This window comes from Cynoglossus semilaevis, chromosome 18 (genome assembly GCF_000523025.1).
Source record: "Cynoglossus semilaevis isolate Cse_v1.0 chromosome 18, Cse_v1.0, whole genome shotgun sequence".
Taxonomy (NCBI): Eukaryota; Metazoa; Chordata; class Actinopteri; order Pleuronectiformes; family Cynoglossidae; genus Cynoglossus; species Cynoglossus semilaevis.
Genome location: NC_024324.1, coordinates 14,706,066 through 14,725,326, shown reverse-complemented (window position 1 = coordinate 14,725,326; position 19,261 = coordinate 14,706,066). Strand labels below are relative to the sequence as shown.

General features: G+C 39.1%; 2 protein-coding genes across 3 annotated transcripts in view; one reads left to right on the top strand and one right to left on the bottom strand.

The window, feature by feature from the left end:
* The window catches only part of nr1d2b (nuclear receptor subfamily 1, group D, member 2b), a 12,984-nt gene extending 3,394 nt beyond the window's left edge, over positions 1-9,590 (top strand). Inside the window, exons 3-8 of one of the 2 annotated variants that reach the window (XM_008332120.2) lie at positions 329-417; positions 2,327-2,471; positions 2,906-3,573; positions 5,949-6,134; positions 6,227-6,437; positions 8,355-9,590. In XM_008332120.2, the coding sequence (XP_008330342.1) occupies positions 329-417; positions 2,327-2,471; positions 2,906-3,573; positions 5,949-6,134; positions 6,227-6,437; positions 8,355-8,551 (1,496 nt within the window). In that variant the 3' untranslated portion in view covers positions 8,552-9,590. The remainder of the gene's footprint in view (positions 1-328; positions 418-2,326; positions 2,472-2,905; positions 3,574-5,948; positions 6,135-6,226; positions 6,438-8,354) is intronic. The other variant, XM_008332121.2, reaches the window with a different exon arrangement.
* A 7,607-nt stretch (positions 9,591-17,197) lies between these two features.
* Positions 17,198-19,261, bottom strand: part of thrb (thyroid hormone receptor beta) — a gene marked incomplete at its 3' end in the record, with an annotated part of 61,956 nt that continues 59,892 nt past the window's right edge. Inside the window, 1 exon segment of the mRNA NM_001297580.1 lies at positions 17,198-17,931. Coding sequence (NP_001284509.1) covers positions 17,690-17,931 — 242 coding nt within the window.

Below are 19,261 nucleotides of genomic sequence, written 5' to 3'. Positions count from 1 at the left end.
ATATATATAATATAATATTTAATATATATTTATTCATATGAGCCTAATATTCTTTTTATATACATTATATGTCGATTAAATAGCCATAGCTATATGGCACAATATATTGTCAATAATTGATAATCTAGTTTGGGATATTTACTGTAAAAAAGATCTTTATTTTTTATTTTAATTGATCTCCCTGTACTGCCTTTGCAATCTACTGGTAGATCCCGATCTACTTATTGGTCACCTCTGCTCTAATACAGTTCTTTACTATGAATGTGACAGTGATTTTATGGTAACTTTTCTAAGACTAATGCTGAGCATTTGTTTTTGTGTCAACTAGAGATAAATGGACTGGTTCTTCTTTGTAAAGTCTGTGGTGATGTAGCATCTGGTTTCCACTATGGCGTCCACGCTTGCGAAGGCTGCAAGGTGAGATGGACAGAGAGACAAACACACTGTGACACACTAATTTGACTTTGTGCTGGGATTGAAGTGTGGGTACAGCCATCTGCACAGCTAAGAGCAGAGATTTCACAAAATCAGTACATGCTGTGTTTTTTTTTATCAGCTGCTTCCCCAATCGTTTAAGTTGCAGCTTGACCTAATAAACACACACACACCCACAGTGGACTTGGGAATACATGTTATAAAAGTGTTCCTGCACCCAGGAGTTGATGCTAAATGGACAGATTGGAATAATGTTGGAGAATGAACTAAACAATGTTTTTAAGCCTACGAAACGTGATACATTTCATGTTTGGTTTGACTTTAAGAGGAAAAATTACTGACACAACGATTTTATGTTTAAACCTAACTTTGGGAAAGGTCCAAAGATGGGCCCCATATCCTCTTGTGCAGGGGTTTTCAAAGTCTAAACATTATTGGCCTTTTTCCAAGAAGGGAAAAACTAACAACTTTGCCAACAACAAATTTTGTCAGTTTAACATGTGGAAAATGTATGGATGGTTGGAACTACTGACGAATACTTGATGTCATCTTAGTTGAGCAAAAAGGAAATAATGACTCAGTCATGCACTCTGTCCATTGCCATGTTAATTTTGAAACTCCTTTGATGAACAATATCTACGGTTATTGGTATTGCATCCTAATTATGAAGTTGACTTTACTTCAGCTCTTACACTAACGGTCTACATATACAAATCTCAATCTCAACCTAGGCGTCTCTAACTTTGTTTCCAAACTGCTCAACCTTAACTGTCCTTCTGATCTGCATACAAGAGTGAACTCACACTAGGGCCAATTGCTTTGTACTGCACTGAAACCTGAATGCCCTTCCTCTCGTCCCCCGAATTGCCCTGCGCTTAGTTGCGAACAGTTAGATAGATAGATAGCGCTTAAAAAGATAGCCTTTTATTAATCCCTCGGGAGGTCCCTTTGCGAAATTTAGGCCACTAGTCATGGAATCTGGACTAAAAGTACTTGGGTGCAGAACAATGGCCCTGGTGTATGTATGTCCACTCCCAGTGAAAATCTCAGCATCCTCCTCAGCACAACTGTCTCTAAACTGACCACAACTGTATTGTATTCATACATTTGTGTGAAATAAGTTAAATGACATTTAAAAGTCATGCATAAAGACTAAAATGCTATTAGCCTTTTCTATGCTATTTATTGCGAAAATGCAGGCATTGCAGGGAAAAGGCTAAGTATAATGATAATATAAATTAATAATATAATTAGGACAAGTTTGGCAGGCCGAATCAAAATGCCAACTCAACTTCAACTTGCTGCTTATCTTCTGTCCCCAACACTTACTCCTTTAATTTCAACCTGCCTGCATTCTTTTCATCCCCTTTTTGTGTACTGTCCATTACTCTAGATGGCTGAGGGCAGGTATTTACTACCTCTATTCCTTTCTTCTTTATCTTTCTACTCACCTAACTCTTACACACATGTATTCTGTCTTGCTCCTGCTGATCTTCGTTCCTCTTCGCTCCAAAGGAAACCTGTACCTCTCTGGGTTTTCTTCCACCTTCTGCCTGCATATTATGTGGTCATTTGCAAACATCCTGGTCCATGGAGCCTCCTGCCTAACATAATCTGCCATTTTGTTCATCAGTGTAGCAAACAAAAGGGTCTGTAACAGCTACCCTAAATCAGTCAGTCTGACACAACTACCTGTCTTGCTGTATATATAACACATTTATTTCAACAGTCCCACTTAAACATTTTTATTTATTCTCAGCTGGTTGCTTTATATTTCATTCTTACACTGCACCTGCCCGTTCATGTCCTTTGCATTAAGGTTTCACAAGCTTAGCGTGAGCAAATAGAACTTTGTGTGCACTCTTATCAGAAACACTATGTAAACTCGCAGGGCTTCTTTAGGAGGAGCATCCAACAGAACATCCATTATAAGAAGTGCCTTAAGAATGGTACCTGCCCCATCATGAGGATCAACAGAAACCGCTGCCAGCAGTGCCGCCTCAGAAAATGCTTAATGGTGGGAATGTCCAGAGACTGTGAGTATCTCCTGCAAGTGCTGACCCAATCTGTCTTTGATGAGTTCAAAGGAATAAGATAAGACTTTGTTCCCACACCGCGGAAATTCAGTGAAACATATAATAAATAGTAATAATATATATATATATATATATACGTATATATATATAATAGTGAAATATAACAGTGGGCTGTTCTCAAACTGACACACATTTACATAATGTAAATTTTAGTTAAATATGAGAAGATTTCTACGAAGTCGTTCCTTCATTGACTTGTGGGAAAGTTTCACTCAGGGCGTACACCTGCATTATGAGCTGGTGGTTAAACCAGTGCTACCTGTTTTATTATACATTTAAAATTACTTTTCTGTCTTAACAAAAATTACCACACAGCACAATGAAAGTATTGTTAGTGATTTTTCTTGTACAGTAACCCTCCCTTCTCTGCTTAGCTGTTCGTTTTGGCCGAATCCCGAAGCGCGAAAAACAGCGCATGCTGCTGGAAATGCAGAATGCCATGAACAACATTATTAATAATGGTCAGCTAAACAGCCAGCTGCAGAGCAGCCAGATGTTGCCTGCCGCTTTGTCACTGCCAATCAATTCCACCGAATCTACCTCGGAGCAAGTTGGCTATGCCGCCTCCTCCTCCCCCTGCTCCAGTGTGTCAGACACCAATTCTGACCCTGAGCCTGCAATGAAAATGGACACCAGCCCCAGCTCAGCTTCGCCATGCGCATCCGACAGTGGCGAAGAGGAAGGGATTGGCTCGGGGACAAAGGCACACATAACCACCCCTATGAACAAACAGGAACAAATTACCCTGAGCGCAGACTCCACTGTGACTACAGGCTCATTGGACAATGGTGTTGATCAGAATGTTGCCGATGACCAAAGAGACGACATACAGGATGCCTGGAACTGTCAAAACAACATGGCCAGCAAATCAACACCTGTCAGCCTGGGGCCAAAGAGTTATGAAGACAAAATTGCCAACCACTCTACCTCCAGATTGTTTCCCAGCACTGTGGGACAGAGTCAGGGAACTTTAAGAATACTATCTTCTGTCCATGAAGTCCAAAGCGGGCACTGGTTGAGAGATGGCAGAAGAATGTATTTGGTGAGTGATGGGTTTATTAGTGTTTAGATAAAGGGGTCAAAGTATTTAAATACTGCTACTTAGCACTTGTCACTTACAAAATATATTTCTAAACAGTTAGACAAGTCAGTTTGTTGGCAGCAAAGAAACACATGGGCTGTAAATTGATGAACATTTGTATCAGATTTAGTTGTGGATTAATCATGATTACCATATTTTTCCAGGCTATATGTCACATATATTAGAGACTGTAAGGTGGAGGCAGTGTAGCCAAATGGGACAGTGAGAGAACAGAGGAGAACAGACTGGGGTACAAAGGGAGGTGAAGAGGGAAGTGGCCAAGGCCAAACAAAAGGCATATGAGGTGTTGTATCAGAGTTTGGACAAAAAGAAGGGAGAAAAGGTGTTGTATAGATTGGCGGGAAAGAGAAATCAAGCTGGGAAGGTGTGAAGGATGTGCAGCAGGTGAGGTTGATTAAGGACAGGAGGTGTTGAATGAGGAAAATTAAAGGGAACGTAGGAATGAGTCAGAAACTATTGGGAAGAAGGTAAAGCAGATTAGAAAGGGTGAAGTAAGAAAAGCCTTAAGAGTGGAAAGTCAGTTGGTCCTGATGACATACCAGTGGAAGTATGAAAGTGCTTAGGACAAGTGGCAGTAGATTTCCTGACTAGGTTGTTTAACAGAATTTGAGATGGACAAGATGCCTGATGAGTGGAGGAAAAGTGTTCTGGTGCCAATTCATAAGAAGGGTGATGTACAGAGTTGTAACAACTACAGCGGGATAAAGTTAATGAGCATACAATGAAGATTTTGGAAAGAGTAATTTACGCCAGGTTGCGGCAGGATGTGGAGATTTGTGAAAAACAGTATGGGGTCATGCCTAGGAAGAGTACCACAGATGCAATATTTGCCTTGAGGATGCTGATGGAGAAGTACAGAGAAGGTCAGAAGGAGCTACATTGTGTATTTGTATATTTAGAATATTCATATGACAAAGTGCCGAAGGGAGGAATTGTGGTTTTGTATGAGGAAGTCAGGAGTGGCAGAGAAGTATGTTAGTTTGGTGCAGGACATGTATGAGAATAGTACAACATTGGTGAGGTGTGCTGTTGGAAGGACAGAAGATTTCAAGGTGGAGGTGGGACTACATCAAGGATCGGCCCTGAGCCCTTTCTTGTCAGACAGGAGTCCTCATGGACTATGTTGTCTGCAGATGACATTATGACTGTAGTGAGAATAGACAGCAGCTAGAAGAGACCCTAGTGAGGTTGAGGTATGCACTAGAGAGAAGAGGAATGAAGGTCAGTCATAGCAAGACAGAGTACATGTGTGTAAACGAAAAGGGAGAACAGTGAAATGGTGAGGTTACAAGGAGCAGAGGTGGTGAAGATGCAGGAGTTTAGGTACTTAGGATCAACTGTTCAGAGCAGAGGAGACTGTGGAAGAGAGGTGAAGAATAGAGTGCAGGCAGGATGAAACAGCTGGAGAAAAGTGTCAGGAGTGATTTGTGACAGACGAGTGTCAGCTAAGGGGAAGGGAAAGGTTTACAGGATGGTGGTGAGACCAGCCATGATGTATGGTTTTAAAAACACTAGCACACAATAGGCAGAAGACAGGAGGCAGAGCTGGAGGTGCCAGAGTTAAAGATGTCAATCCGGGATTCCAAAACTACTAGAACAGCCGCGGGCACCACAGCGACAGCTTCTTATTGTAAATCCATTGCTCACTGCATTTATTCATAGCAGTGCAATCAGCGATAAAACAGCGATAATGCATACCGTATAACCATATCTGTTTAGGAAATATTTTAACACTGTGAACAACAATAACAACATTAATAATAAACTCAAAACTATTGTCAATGATTTGCACCACTGTTCCTCTCCTTAGTTTTCACAGGCAACACATTTGATTTGTTTTCTTTTCGTACAGTTACTACAAACCGGCTTGTGGCATTTGCAGCAGGCGTCCACGCCATACTTGGAGTTTTTATAGTACATCACTTAGTTCAGCTTTGCTTTCGACCCAGTGATGCCTCAGGTGTGACATCATGCTCAAAGGTCAAAAACAGTAACCTACTGACACTCAAGATTGCAAGAAGTGAAGAAGATGATTGTTGCTATAGCAACCAAGTTGCTACATTTGTTGCGCAAAATTCTTTGCAGTCATTATGGCCGCTTTTGGCTGGAATAGATAGAAATTATATCTTTTTTTGTGTTTTGTCTAATACATAAAAATAACATTTTGACTTACAACACAAACACATTTAGGTAAAGACAGGGTTATATATTTTAATTGTAAAATAAGTTATTGATTATGTGATTTTCAAAATGGTAAAAATGACTGCCTTGGCTGTTTTCAAGATTCTTTGTGATTTATTTTTCTTTGTGGTCAGGGTTGTCCAATGAACACAGCCCCCAATATTGACTCACAGAAATCAGGGCACGAGGTGTGGGACGAATTCATGCACAGCTTCACCCCGGCTGTCAGGGAGGTGGTGGAGTTTGCGAAAAAAATTCCCGGCTTTAGGGATCTGTCACAGCACGACCAGGTCAACCTGCTCAAGGCTGGAACCTTTGAGGTACATCATATGGTTTTTGATTGCTTTACATTGTTAATATGTAGTAGGCTTTAACCCGCTGAAGCTGATCAGATTACGTATGTGTTCCACAGGTGCTAGTTGTTCGTTTTGCTTCACTGTTTGATGCAAAAGAACGCACTGTGACATTTCTGGGAGGCAAGAAGTACAGTGTGGACACACTGAGGAGCATGGGTGCCAGCGAATTCCTGAACTCCATGTTTGATTTCAGTGAGAAGCTCACTAACTTGGGCCTGAGCGAGGAGGAAATGAGCCTCTTTACTGCTGTGGTCCTGGTCTCTGCTGGTGAGTTTATCTGTCTTATGCTGGTGTCCACTCTTCAGGATACATATGGCAGATAAATGAAAAATATATATGTATATACAGTGGGTACGGAAAGTATTCAGACCCCTTTAAATTTGTCACTCTTTGTGTCATTGCAGCCATTTGCTAAAATCAAAAAAAGTTCATTTTATTTCTCATTAATGTACACTCAGCTCCCCATCTTGACAGAAAAAACAGAAATGTAGAAATTTTTGCAAATTTATTAAAAAAAGAAACACTGAAATATCACATGGTCATAAGTATTCAGACCCTTTGCTCATTATTGAGTAGAAGCACCCTTTTGAGCTAGTACAGCCATGAGTCTTCTTGGGAATGACGCAACAAGTTTTTCACATCTGGATTTGGGGATCCTCTGCATTTCTTCCTTGCAGATCCTCTCCAGTTCCGTCAGGTTGGATGGTGAATGTTGGGGGACAGCCATTTTCAGGTCTCTCCAGAGATGCTCAATTGGGCTTAGGTCAGGGCTCTGGCTGGGCCAGTCAAGAATGGTCACAGAGTTGTTCTGAAGCCACTCCTTCGTTATTTTAGCTGTGTGCTTAGGGTCATTGTCTTGTTAGAAGGTGAACCTTCGGCCCGGTCTGAGGTCCTGAGCACTCTGGAAGAGGTTTTCTTCCAGGATATCTCTGTACTTGGCCGCATTCATCTTTCCTTCAATTGCAACCGTCGTCCGGTCCCTGCAGCTTAAAAACATCCCCATAGCATGATGCTGCCACCACCATGTTTCACTCCTTGGGCAGTTCCTTCAACCTAATGATTCTCATTTGCTCTGACATGCACTGTGAGCTGTAAGGTCTTATATAGACAGGTGTGTGCCTTTCCTAATCAAGTCCAATCAGTTTAATTAAACAAAGCTGGACTCCAATGAAGGAGTAGAACCATCTCAAGGAGGATCAGAAGAAATGGACAGCATGTGAGTGTCCCAGCAAAGGGTCTGAATACTTATGACCATGTGATATTTCAGTTTTTCTTTTTTAATAAATTTGCAAAAATGTCTACATTTCTGTTTTTTTCTGTCAAGATGGGGTGCTGAGTGTACATTAATGAGAAATAAAATGAACTTTTTTGATTTTAGCAAATCGCTGTGATGAAACAAAGAGTGACAAATTTAAAAGGGTCTGAATACTTTCTGTACCCACTGTATATGCACGTGTGTGTCTATACCATATTTTTCGGACCATAAGGCACACCGCATTATAAGGTGCAATATCAACAGTGTAGATATTTTTTTTTTTTCTGATCTCGCGAAATGTAGCAAAACATAAACTAAAAGACATTATAAAATAATTATACACACCAAAGATTTGGCTTTAAAAATGTGGTTTCTCCTTTTAAAATTGAGATAAGGGCATTTGCGAACGATCGCTAGTAGCTTTGTTTACCAAGACGAGATTGTACACAGCACACTATTGGCTGATACAATGCAAAATCGGTGTACTATTACCTGATTGAGCATGCGCTTCTGTTCATCACGGTAATTGGCTGATGCATCATAGCATCTCTCAGCATCTCCCCTTGTCTGTTGGCCACTCTCTCATTCACTTCGCTCTGTGTCACAATTATACAACTCTACTGTGCATATAGTTTTGTGGGGGAGGGTAATACAGTCTAGGGAGGGTTGGTAACAGTGTGGGGGAGGTTCGTAAAGAGTAAAAATATACGTAAATAATATAATAACCATCTCACCTGTACTTCGATTTTTCCCATTTCACGGTGGGTCTTGGAATAAAAATTCCACAATAGGAGAGGGATCACTGTGTGTGTCTGTGTGTGTGTCTGTGTGTGTGTGTGTGTGTATATATATATATATATATATATTTAGAACTGACCCCATTACCTACTGTTGATCTAGCACTGACCTCTGTGGCCCTGTCCTTACAGATCGCTCCGGTATCGAGAATGTGAACTCGGTGGAAGCACTGCAGGATACATTAATTTGTGCACTGCGCAACCTGATCACTAAGAACCACCCCAATGAATTAGCCACCTTCACCAAGCTGCTGCTCAAACTGCCTGACCTGCGCTCGCTCAACAACATGCACTCTGAGCAGCTGCTGGCCTTCAAGATCCATTCCTGAAGTTTCCCTCGAATACTTGACGGCATCACTTCATCTCCACTACCACCACCTCCACAACCACCTCTAATTCCATAACAGCTAGGAGTAGAGCCTGGAGGTGGTGGCTGGAGATTTCCCACCTTCTTAACTCCAACCAAACCTCCATAATCTTCAACCTCTGAATCATGCCAGAACTCATGTGATAATTTTTTGGCACATGAAGTAGATCACAATATATCATTGTACTGTACTGTCGGGCCTGCAGCATTTTTGATAATACGGACAGACATATCGATCAATGTTTGTTGTTTTACTGTGTAGCATCTTGTACATTTGCCACTGTACAAATTTTAGAAGCACTTTTTTGTAGACTAGACTTTTTTTTGTTTTTTTGGGGTTTTTGTTTTGCATTCATAGTGCAATATGTGACCTGCTTTGTTCATGCAGTATGTAGTAAGGTGTCGAGAAATAAAAGTCCACCCCAGATACTGACTTAATGGAGAAATGAAATCCTCAGTAAAAGAACAGACAACTCAGAATGTGGTGGTATTATTTGCGAGTTGATTTAAAAAAAATAAAATGAAAAGTTGGGGGTGATGTTTTTCTTTTTTTGTTGTTGTTATTGTTATACTTTGACAATTAGCTTGATTGTTTTGGCATAATGACAATACATATATGTCACACCAGGGTCATACCCTGTAACTTTGGCATTCAATATTTCAACAGAGGTCACCGAAAGGTAGGATCTATAAAAACCTATAATAACTTGATTTATTGTTATTTTCTTTTTTTTAAATAAACACGTACAGACATTAGAGAAACTGAAATGCTATATGTATTTCATGTCAAATCTGATTGTAACATTATAGAGATTGTGTAAATTTAAGCAATAAGCTGAAAAGAGGTGACGAGTGAGAGCTTCGGGCTTTGTGTTGACGTTGTAATTGTGGCTTTGTGTAAAATGATTACAGAATGCATACATTTCTGAATATGTGTACACAGACGCATATAAACATACCTGTGAGGAGGAATATATCTATATAAATACCTTTTTACGCAACTAATGTTCCTGTGTTTTTTGTTTTTCAACCGTTGACTTTGTGTTGACTGCAAAATATTTACATTTTTGTGAATACTTATCACAGATGATAAGTAAAATAGTTTAAATATAAAACAAACAACATGTGGGTTCTGGTTAACTGTATATTATTTATATATTTTATAAAAAAATAATTGTTATAGTCTAGTATAAGTCGCACCAGCTAGCTAGAGCCCCCTAGCGGCTGTCAGTGTGAAAATAACAAACGTAAATTTTTAGTGGTACAGGAGTAGCCGATACTGGTACACAAAACTAGAGTGCCCTCTAGCGTCTGTCAGTGTGGAAATATATATATATATATATATATACTGTATCTTAAAACAGCTGCGAAAGGGCACTCTAGTTGGCTAGCACAACTACACTGAAGTGACTTATAGTCTGGAGAAATATTGTAATAAGACCCAGAACATCATCAGTGATTAGATAAGGAGATTTTCCTGTCAGTTTTTTTAAGTGGGTAGATTTATTTTATTTATTTATTGCTTGCTTGGTTTTTACAGTCTCCTTTTTACTAGGTCATAAGTACAGAAGTTTTTTGTTTTGTTTTGACCTTTTGTCTTTATTGTGACTATCTCACAGACTAGTCAGGAAGCAATAATCATTCAATAATCATAATCATTTGGATTATTCACCAACTAAATAAATACAATTTAATTTTAATTTCAAAATTACTGGATAGGTTAATCTTAAAATGCAAAATTAATTTTCAAGTGCTAAATTAAGGGTAAAAATACTGTTCTTTAATTGTTTACTTCAGAGCTTAAAATACCAAATAAGCATGTTCCCAACAATTCAAAACACAATTTAAATCTTGAAGAACACTCTTTATTCTCAGCAAGCTAATTCACAATAATCGCGGTCATTGTCCATCATGAGCACATCAGTTCATGTTTAAGTTCTTCACCATGATGTTAAAAGCTGTCCACGGGAGAACAGTACTGGGCATGATCTCCAGTAAAAAGCAAGGTGAGAGACAGTAAATCGTAACGAGACACATCTTCCTTTTTACTGTTTTCTGCCACAGCTTTGCTCCTGCCCCTACAAACGCTCATCTGTGCTCTTTGCTGCAATGCGTTTCTGAAGAGTTGAACAAAAAGACACTCAAACACAACCAAAAAGTACTCGGAGAAGACTGGAATATTTTCACCAATGCTAGTTACACCGTCACCAAGACATTCTGTTTGTATGTCGCAGTGAACTCCATCAACAGTATTTTCCAATGCAAAATAACACTGCAGCTGTGTTCTTTGAATAGAACACAGCTGCTCCTACTTCTTTAGCAGACATGGACATGCATCTATGACCGAGATACCGTTTTTTTAACACAAAACAGTATGTTACCGTGTAAAAAAATCTGCAGTCTGAAAATATGCATCCTTTATCCTTTTTTTTACTGTAAAATAGCTTTTCTATGGTGAAACTCTTGTTTTAGGTTTATAACTGAGTAACAATAAAAGTAACAATAAAAGTAACAACTGGCGGGAGAGACTGATATACTAGCACCTCTTCAGGAGCAATAAGTATGTGTTTAAACCAGCGGTCGACATTGACCATGTTTACATTCACCAGCATCTCTGGCATGATGATAAGTAAAATAGTTTTAAATATAAAACTAATTTACCGTATTTTCCAGAATATAAGTCGCTCTGGAGCCAGAAAATGCAGAAGAAAAACCATATAAGTCGCTCAAGAGTATAAATTGCACCAGCACTCTAGCTGGCTGGTGCAATTCATACTCTGGAGCGACTTATGTTTTTTTTTCTTGATTATGCAGTTTTTGGCTGGTGCGATTTATAGTTCAGAAAATACGGTAATGAAGACTTAAAACAAAATGGCTCACACCATTGTCCAACTTTTAAGCCACTTGGAAATGGTGTTTATTTTTTATGAAAGACCAGTGATGACCAGCACGGGCTAGCAACACAATCTCTTGTTATGGTCAACATCTCAGCAATTATATATGTGGATATTTTCCTATTCTTTTTTATCCCTAAAAAGCCATATTTGTGGTGCATAGTTTCACTTTTCAAGAAAACGTCCAAGTCCTTGCAGCCAGTGTCGGCAGACTCCACACATAAATCTTTGGAAACTGTTGTTTGCACATGAGTTTGTAGTTGTGTGGAGCAAAGCAAAAAAAGGCACATATATAGAACACATAACTTATCTCATGTTCTCAGTGTGACTTTTAAAATTTAGTCTAAGTCGATATAAACATCTGACTCCGGCTCTTCACCTTCAGCATGAATAGTCATTGAACTTTACTCCTCAAAATATTGTATAAACCTGACTCGCGACAGAAGTTTTGTTGAATAAAATAAGAAAAAGAAAATTGTGGTTGTATGACTTTGCATCCTGTTCACTGAGAACCAGCTTCAGATATGTAATCTTATCTAATCGTTGTATACATTCCAATCTAATCCATCCTTTGGTTATTACAGTAGGCCTTTTGTCTTCTGCTGTCCAATTTGGTTTATTGACTCAATTTAGATGAAACCAAACACAATTTAAATAAACCTTATTACAGGCAGGCAATTAATAACCTCTTGAATGTAAACATATACATATATACATACACACACACACACACACATATATATATATATTATATATATAATATATATTAAATAAAGACTGATTAGCATTTTTTTTTCATCCATCCATGCCTTAAGTTGGTTCCCTGTGTGTTATACTGTTGTCTACTGGTATAGTAGACAACTGTTAAAATATGGCTAAACATGCTGCGTTTCCACATGCACATGTATGTATTCATCTGTAGGTGAATGATTGGTCCTCAACATCGGAATTCCGCTCCTATGGCGTGACGTAAGGGCAAAATTTCCCAAAAAACAATGCAAACCCAAAGACAAAGAAAGCGATAGCACCACAATGAAATGCATGGCGTGCAACCAGCGAATGTGAAGGTGTCTTCCGCGAATAGCAGCGCATGACAATGTTTTCGTCCGCTCTGCTCGCCAACTAGTTCCATGTCAGAATGATTGAACAAGACTTTCTTTAAAAATGTATGAGAGATGGCAAAGTAGCCACCAAATTCTGTCAGACGAGGACGTCCTAGAAACCGAGGACCTTCTGTATTACACTTCAAATTACTTTAAACATGCACTACAATAAATGAAGGCTCTTCTTCTACACCAGCATTTCTGACTCAGCGCACATCCAACTACAAAAAAATTCCCCAGTGTGTATAGAAATTTAATGACGTTCTACTATTTACTGTATTTTCCAGTCACACATTTTTTTCCACCCTTTGGCTGGGTTTGCGACTTGTACTCAGGTGCACCTCAGTTTAATGTATGTTATATTCACACTGACAGCCATTAGAGGCCACTCTAGGCTTGTGTACCAGTATCTGCTACTCCTGTACCACTGAAAATTAACATGTTCATTGTTTTTACACTGACAGCCACTAGAGGGCACTCTAGGCTTGTGTTCCAGTATCTGCTACTCCTGTAAGTCGCACCTTTTTTTATCCTTTGGCCGATGTGACTTATACTCGGGAGTGACTAATATATGTTGTTTTCTTCTTCATTATGCATTTTTGGCTGGTGCGACTTATGGAAAATATGGTAATGATGTTCTATTATTTACTCAACATTTTCTTACTCAGTGTGAAACCTGAGCATATTGTATGCTGCCTATTGGGAAAGCAACTAATGTATCTTCTTGTTACTGAAAAAGTAAATAAAATACATTTTAAAACAAATTAAGTAAAATTGGATACCTGTCCACACCTGATTATCCCTCTCAGCACACAAGGAATCACTGTTCCATGTTGCATAATTGCTAACACAACAATCTCTACAGTTGGTTTTCTCTGGTTTTTGCCTTATGCCGATAAATTTTCTCACCCAGGACCATCACAAGTTTTTTGGACCCAGGAACCATCATTCCAGTTTTGTTTCCCAGGCCACAGTTTGCCTTTTGTGAAAATGCCTCGTGTTGAGGTAGTATGTAGTGTTAACAGTACTGTTTGTCAGTGAACAGTCAAACACAAGCAGTCCAAATGCTACAGCACGTCATATGGACTGCTGCCGCCTAAAGCTGCAGCCAGCACACTGAAATCGTTTTCACTCACTTGTCCTCGTTACTTGCAGCTTTAATCTTGTCATGTAACCGATAATACGCAGCCAAATTCCTGAGATTAGACTTCAAAATTTTAAAAAGAAATAAAATGTGAGGTAAGAGACAAGGGTTTGATTGCATTTGTGTTACATGTGAAACACCAAGTGTTATTAAATAATGCTTGATAAGAAAAACAAAGATACAATTTTATTAACTGCTGTTCTTCAGTAACGACTGGGGCCACAACAGGAACTATCTGCTGGGACCAGAAATTACATGGGACTTTTTCAACCGTTTTGAGTTGGACTTTTTAGAAGCACAGGGACTGTTGGGACAGCACCTTCCGTCTGCTTCAAATAGGTCCCCTTTGGGATTAACCGAGATTGATTTGTCTAACGTTCAAATCATGGTTGCAATAACTGTGCAACATTTTGAGGAGGTCACAGTTTTAAAGGCTTCCGCTGACAACACGCAGATGACTTTGAGCTGTAGGCCAAGGTGAATGCAAACATGGTCAGTGGTACTTTGTCCTGACTCGTGGTACCAGAGGTACAGCAGAATGGGTGCTTATTCACACTGTTTATTTCTCTCCCTCTGATTGTCTGTGCATTTTAAATCGAGTCTGTACAGTTTGAGAGGTGTGCGAGTATGAGGTCTGGGTCATTCTAAACACTGCACCAAGTCTATTTGCTTGATGAAAGGCATTGGTTCACAAAAAAAAAATAAGAGAGAGGGAGTGAGAGAGAGAGAGAAAGAAGAAAGGTAAAACATTAACAACAAAATACAAGTGGCTTTGAGTAGTGTGAAACTTGAAAAAGCAAGATGTAGTACAAAGCAGTTGTCACATTGTAAACAGCAATACCATAGAGCAGGGGTGTCAAACATATGGCCCACGGGCCAAAACCGGCCAGCTTGGGGTTACAATTCTGCCCGCTTGATGCATTTAAAAAAAAAAAAAAAAATACACACTTCACATTCAGAAAATGTTTTGTGAAATCATATTTCATTATAATTAATAAAAAAAGATTAGATTTCTCTAATATACTTATACATACTTATTTAAGTGAAAACAAAGGGGAAAAAATTGACTTAAGATTGTACTGGTCGGGCTCACTTATATCTAATTAGGTTGTATGCGGCCCCTGAACCAAAATGACACCCCTGCCATAGAGATTTTTGATGAAGAACAACAATAGATGAGAATATATCGGCTAAAATAAAATAAAAACTGAAAATATGCTACCATTTCTAAAATGTCACCAACTTCCTGGATGTACCATAATGATACTGAACCATGTTTTTTTGGGGCCCGCCAATAGCCACTAGGACTCTGGAACTGACCCCAATGTTACTGTTTGTGGAGCGCATGCATGAATAGCAGTACATGCGTGTGCACGTTTGTTTAAAGGTATACTGTGTGTAGTGTGACTGTGCGTGTCAGGGTATGTGCACACCAATGTTAGAGAGTGGCAGGTGGCCGAGGATGATTCGGTGATAGTCATATTCACCAGCCGTTTGCCTGAGCCACTGTAGCACCATGTATCATTTCAAAGCACATATTTGTGCAGCAAGGCATAAAACAACACAAGAAGAGATCTTGCAATTTTTACCGTATGTGTGAGTGAGTACTGAGGCAACTTTGCCAAGACCAAACATTTCAAATGTCCAGTGTCTAACATTTATTTGCAGCTATTTAGAGACTACCGCATGTGTAACCCCTGCTAAGTAGTCAATACACCTCCCTTTACCTGGGGATGTCCAAAAAATATAGGCAGACCAATATTATCAGCCCGATATTGGCATTGGTAAGAATATCGGTAATATCGGTAGTATCGGTAAGAATCATTACCGGCTTTTCCTCCGATAATGAAAACCTGATAACGCAATGCCTGAGCTCTGCCAAATATCCTTGAATCAATAAAAATGTATTTTCACGTGTATTTTGTATTTTTAATTTTTATCCGGCTGATATTGGTAATTAGGTGCTTGGACAATATCAGCCTATAGGATATTGACCAAAGGTTCATATCAGACATTCCTTTAAACTTTGCAAACCGAATGCTTTTGGTATATTTGCACAATATCATTTTGCAAACTTCCTAGTTGAAACTTACACAACAAATCGATGTTAACACACACTTGCTGTGCATTGAGAGGTGTGTTTGGTCCATTATTTGGTTTTAGTGTTCATGTTTATTGAGTTGCTCCCATCATGACTTAAAAAGTTAAATTTAATTTGACTTAAAATATTGTAAATCATTCCAAATGACCCCCCCCCGAAATACTATGTAGAACCTGATAATATATATTTCCTTATGTTTACAAACAACCGTATAAGTTGCTGCCACCTAGTGACTGGTGGGTTGTTTAGCGCTAAAGCAGCAGCGCCACAGGTTTAACGCTCAGGTTACGATAAAAACTGGATGTCACTAAGTCTTATACACTGGACCTTTAAAACGATACTGGTTCTTAGGGCAAAGCTGCTAACGCTTGAGAAGTATGTGCACTGTCTATGTCGATATGTACTACTTAATGTACTACTAGAAGGAGTAGATATTTAACAAGGGGCCTTATACTTTTTAGTTCTGACATAGCATGTGGCAGAACCAAAAAAGCAGAACATCAACATGATTGTCTCCATATGACATCAGTGTCATTGTGTGCTTTAGATTCATCTGGACCAAATACTAGCGATGATGGCCATGCTTGATGTGATGCAACAGCTGCATTCCTGACAATGTCGGAGTCTGAATCTTTTTTTTTATTGTCAATTTTGTATAAAAGAAAAGAAAAAAAAAACAAAAGAAAAAAAAAACAACGGCAACTGACTGGGACACAACTGCCATCTAGATTAAGTGCCATGGTTGCAGATGAATACATATTCCAGGTACTTGAAATTCCAATTTCCAGCACTGGCTTATGACTCAGCTGCTCCTATTCACATCAAGGATTTATCTGTGGAATGTGCAGTTTGCAAATTTCCCAGAGGCAGCTACCTCCAAAACATCTTATCTTTAACTCAAAGGCAATTAAAAAAAAAAGTTAATCTGTTGAGTAAAAAACAAACAAACAAACAAAAAAAACCCAACATAAATCTAACACTGCCTTTGGTTTTACTCAAAGGTTCCAAAAGCAGGATAGTCCTATAATGGTTCTGAACACTTTTAATTGCAATTAGGGGCAATTAAAAAAAAAAAAGATAAGAAAGATAGATTGAAAAAAGTGTTGTGTCTCCAAATAATAAACAAAAAAGGTTTTTGAATGTCAAAATTTGTTGGAACCTTATGGTTGTCCAGTTCTGTCCTTTTCCTGCGGTATAAATGTTAAATATTCCTAATTTTCCAACATTTCTGGAATGCAGTGCCATAGTGGAAATGTTGTAAAAAGTGTCTACGCAGAGACTGTTGTATATCAGAGTGTTGAGTTTAGCCACAGTAGAACAGTGAAGCCCTCACCACATTGACGATGGACGACGCGACGAGGTGACAGGAGGAGAGAAGTTAGCCGGTGGCTAATAAACCACTAACATTGTCCTGTTTTTCTCTCCTGGGTGAGCAGCCAACCTGAAATTTCAGACATGAAGAAAGGATAGAACAACATCTAAAATGGCCTAGGATGAAAAAAGTGAGTTAAAATCACAGATGTGGCCAACTGTACAATCAATCAACTTATGTCCGAGGTGAGAGGTTATATCCACAAGAAGACGACCGACAGAACAAACTAAACAGAAATGTACCCGCACTGTAAGGAATGGTTCCATTTTGAAAGCTAGACCAGAGAGTTCCTTCTACTGTATGGAATGAAGTAACACTTCAGCAGTGTTAATAGAAAGTTCACTGGAAAGGCCTTGATAACTGTTTCAACACTGCCACCCCCTCCCCCCCAATGCATTGGGTGTTAACAACAGATGCACACGCATTCACACAGTCATGCATACACATACACACACACACACGTGTGCATACACCTAAATCCACTGGTTAGTCTTCGAAGACCTCCAGGAAGAGAGGCGGGAATAACTCAGTGGGACACTCCACTTTCATGTGCAGGAATCGGCTTGCGTGGCAGGCACCGATCATCCTTAGGTCTGTCACCTTCATTAGCAGCTTGGGCCAGAAATGCGTCACTTTGTGTTTGCGATAGTTGACGTAATGTTCAAAGGCCAGAAGGAACTCCTCTTGGCAGCGTTCAATTCGTTCCACACTACTCAGGCCAGGTCGATCTGGAAGCAGAATTGAAAAAACAAATCAACCCCAAACCTTATCCTTAAATATGCTCTTATAGGCCTTGGCTGGCTGATGAACTCCCGTGGTGCACCAAGGAGACTTTCTCCATGATGTTATGATAATTACCTTTTTTTTTTTCTTCACCACCAGTTCATGCTCTTCTCTCTCTTTGCCAGTTACTCAAACTTAAAAACAACATGACCTAATTGAGACCTGACAATGCTGTGATTATTTTTATGTTGTTAATTATAATCAATAAAAATCTATATTAGTATACCGTACATACTCGCATATAAGCCGAATTTAAAACACCAAAAAAATAAAGATCAAATCGGGGGTCGGCTTATATGCGCATAAATACTTGGGACAACATCACATCATCACCGATAATAAACAACAAGTCAAACGTATGGTCATAAATATCAGTATTATATTATTTTAAATAAATTAAATGGCGATGTATGGAGGCATTACACATGAATATTCGTCAGTATTATCGCAAACATGCCATCAACAATCCCCACACTTTGTAGTCTTGATTGCAAAATCTTTGCAATTTTAACGTACACAGTGTTTAACAAGATGATTTTCTAATTTTTTGTTGATGAACATAGCAGGAGTAAGACATTTTGCCATGGCACAAAATGAAAACATTATGGTCGGCTTATATGCAGGTTTTTGTAAGAACCACCATTTTGACATCAATTTTCAGGGATCGGCCTATAAGTGAATCGGTTTATGCGAGTATTTAAGGTAACTACCTGCCAAATGATTCAAATGTTTGATCTGATTGATCACAGCGGAGCTTGTTTTCACTATTTTGGATTAGCCCAACCCGTAGACAGACAGATTGAATAACGTACAACAAGCGTAGGTAAGGCTACATCGACAGTGTCTACAGTTAGAAAAAAAATAGATAACAAAAAAAAGACGATTGAAAAGTTTGCAAGCGAACGTTTGGTGGTTTGGGAGGTGACTTGGGTCTGAAAGGTTTTAGGTTCAAGTCCACCAGCTGCCAAGTTACCACTGAGGTGCTCTGAGCATGACACCGTCCCCATACACTGCTCCCAGGGCACTTAAAGCTGCCCACTGTTCACTTTGGTGATGGGATAAAAGCAGAAGTCACATTAGGTTGTGTGCAGTGGTGTGCTATGTCACAATGACAAATAATTCACTTTAATTTTCACTTTCAGAATCCCTCAGATAAACCCAGACCACGCTGGATATAAAGCCTTCTCTATCATCCAAATACTTTTCAACTTATATTGTTTCTACTCTGGTCTTGATCTAGTTTGTTTAATAAATGTTTTTTTCTTAAAGTGGACT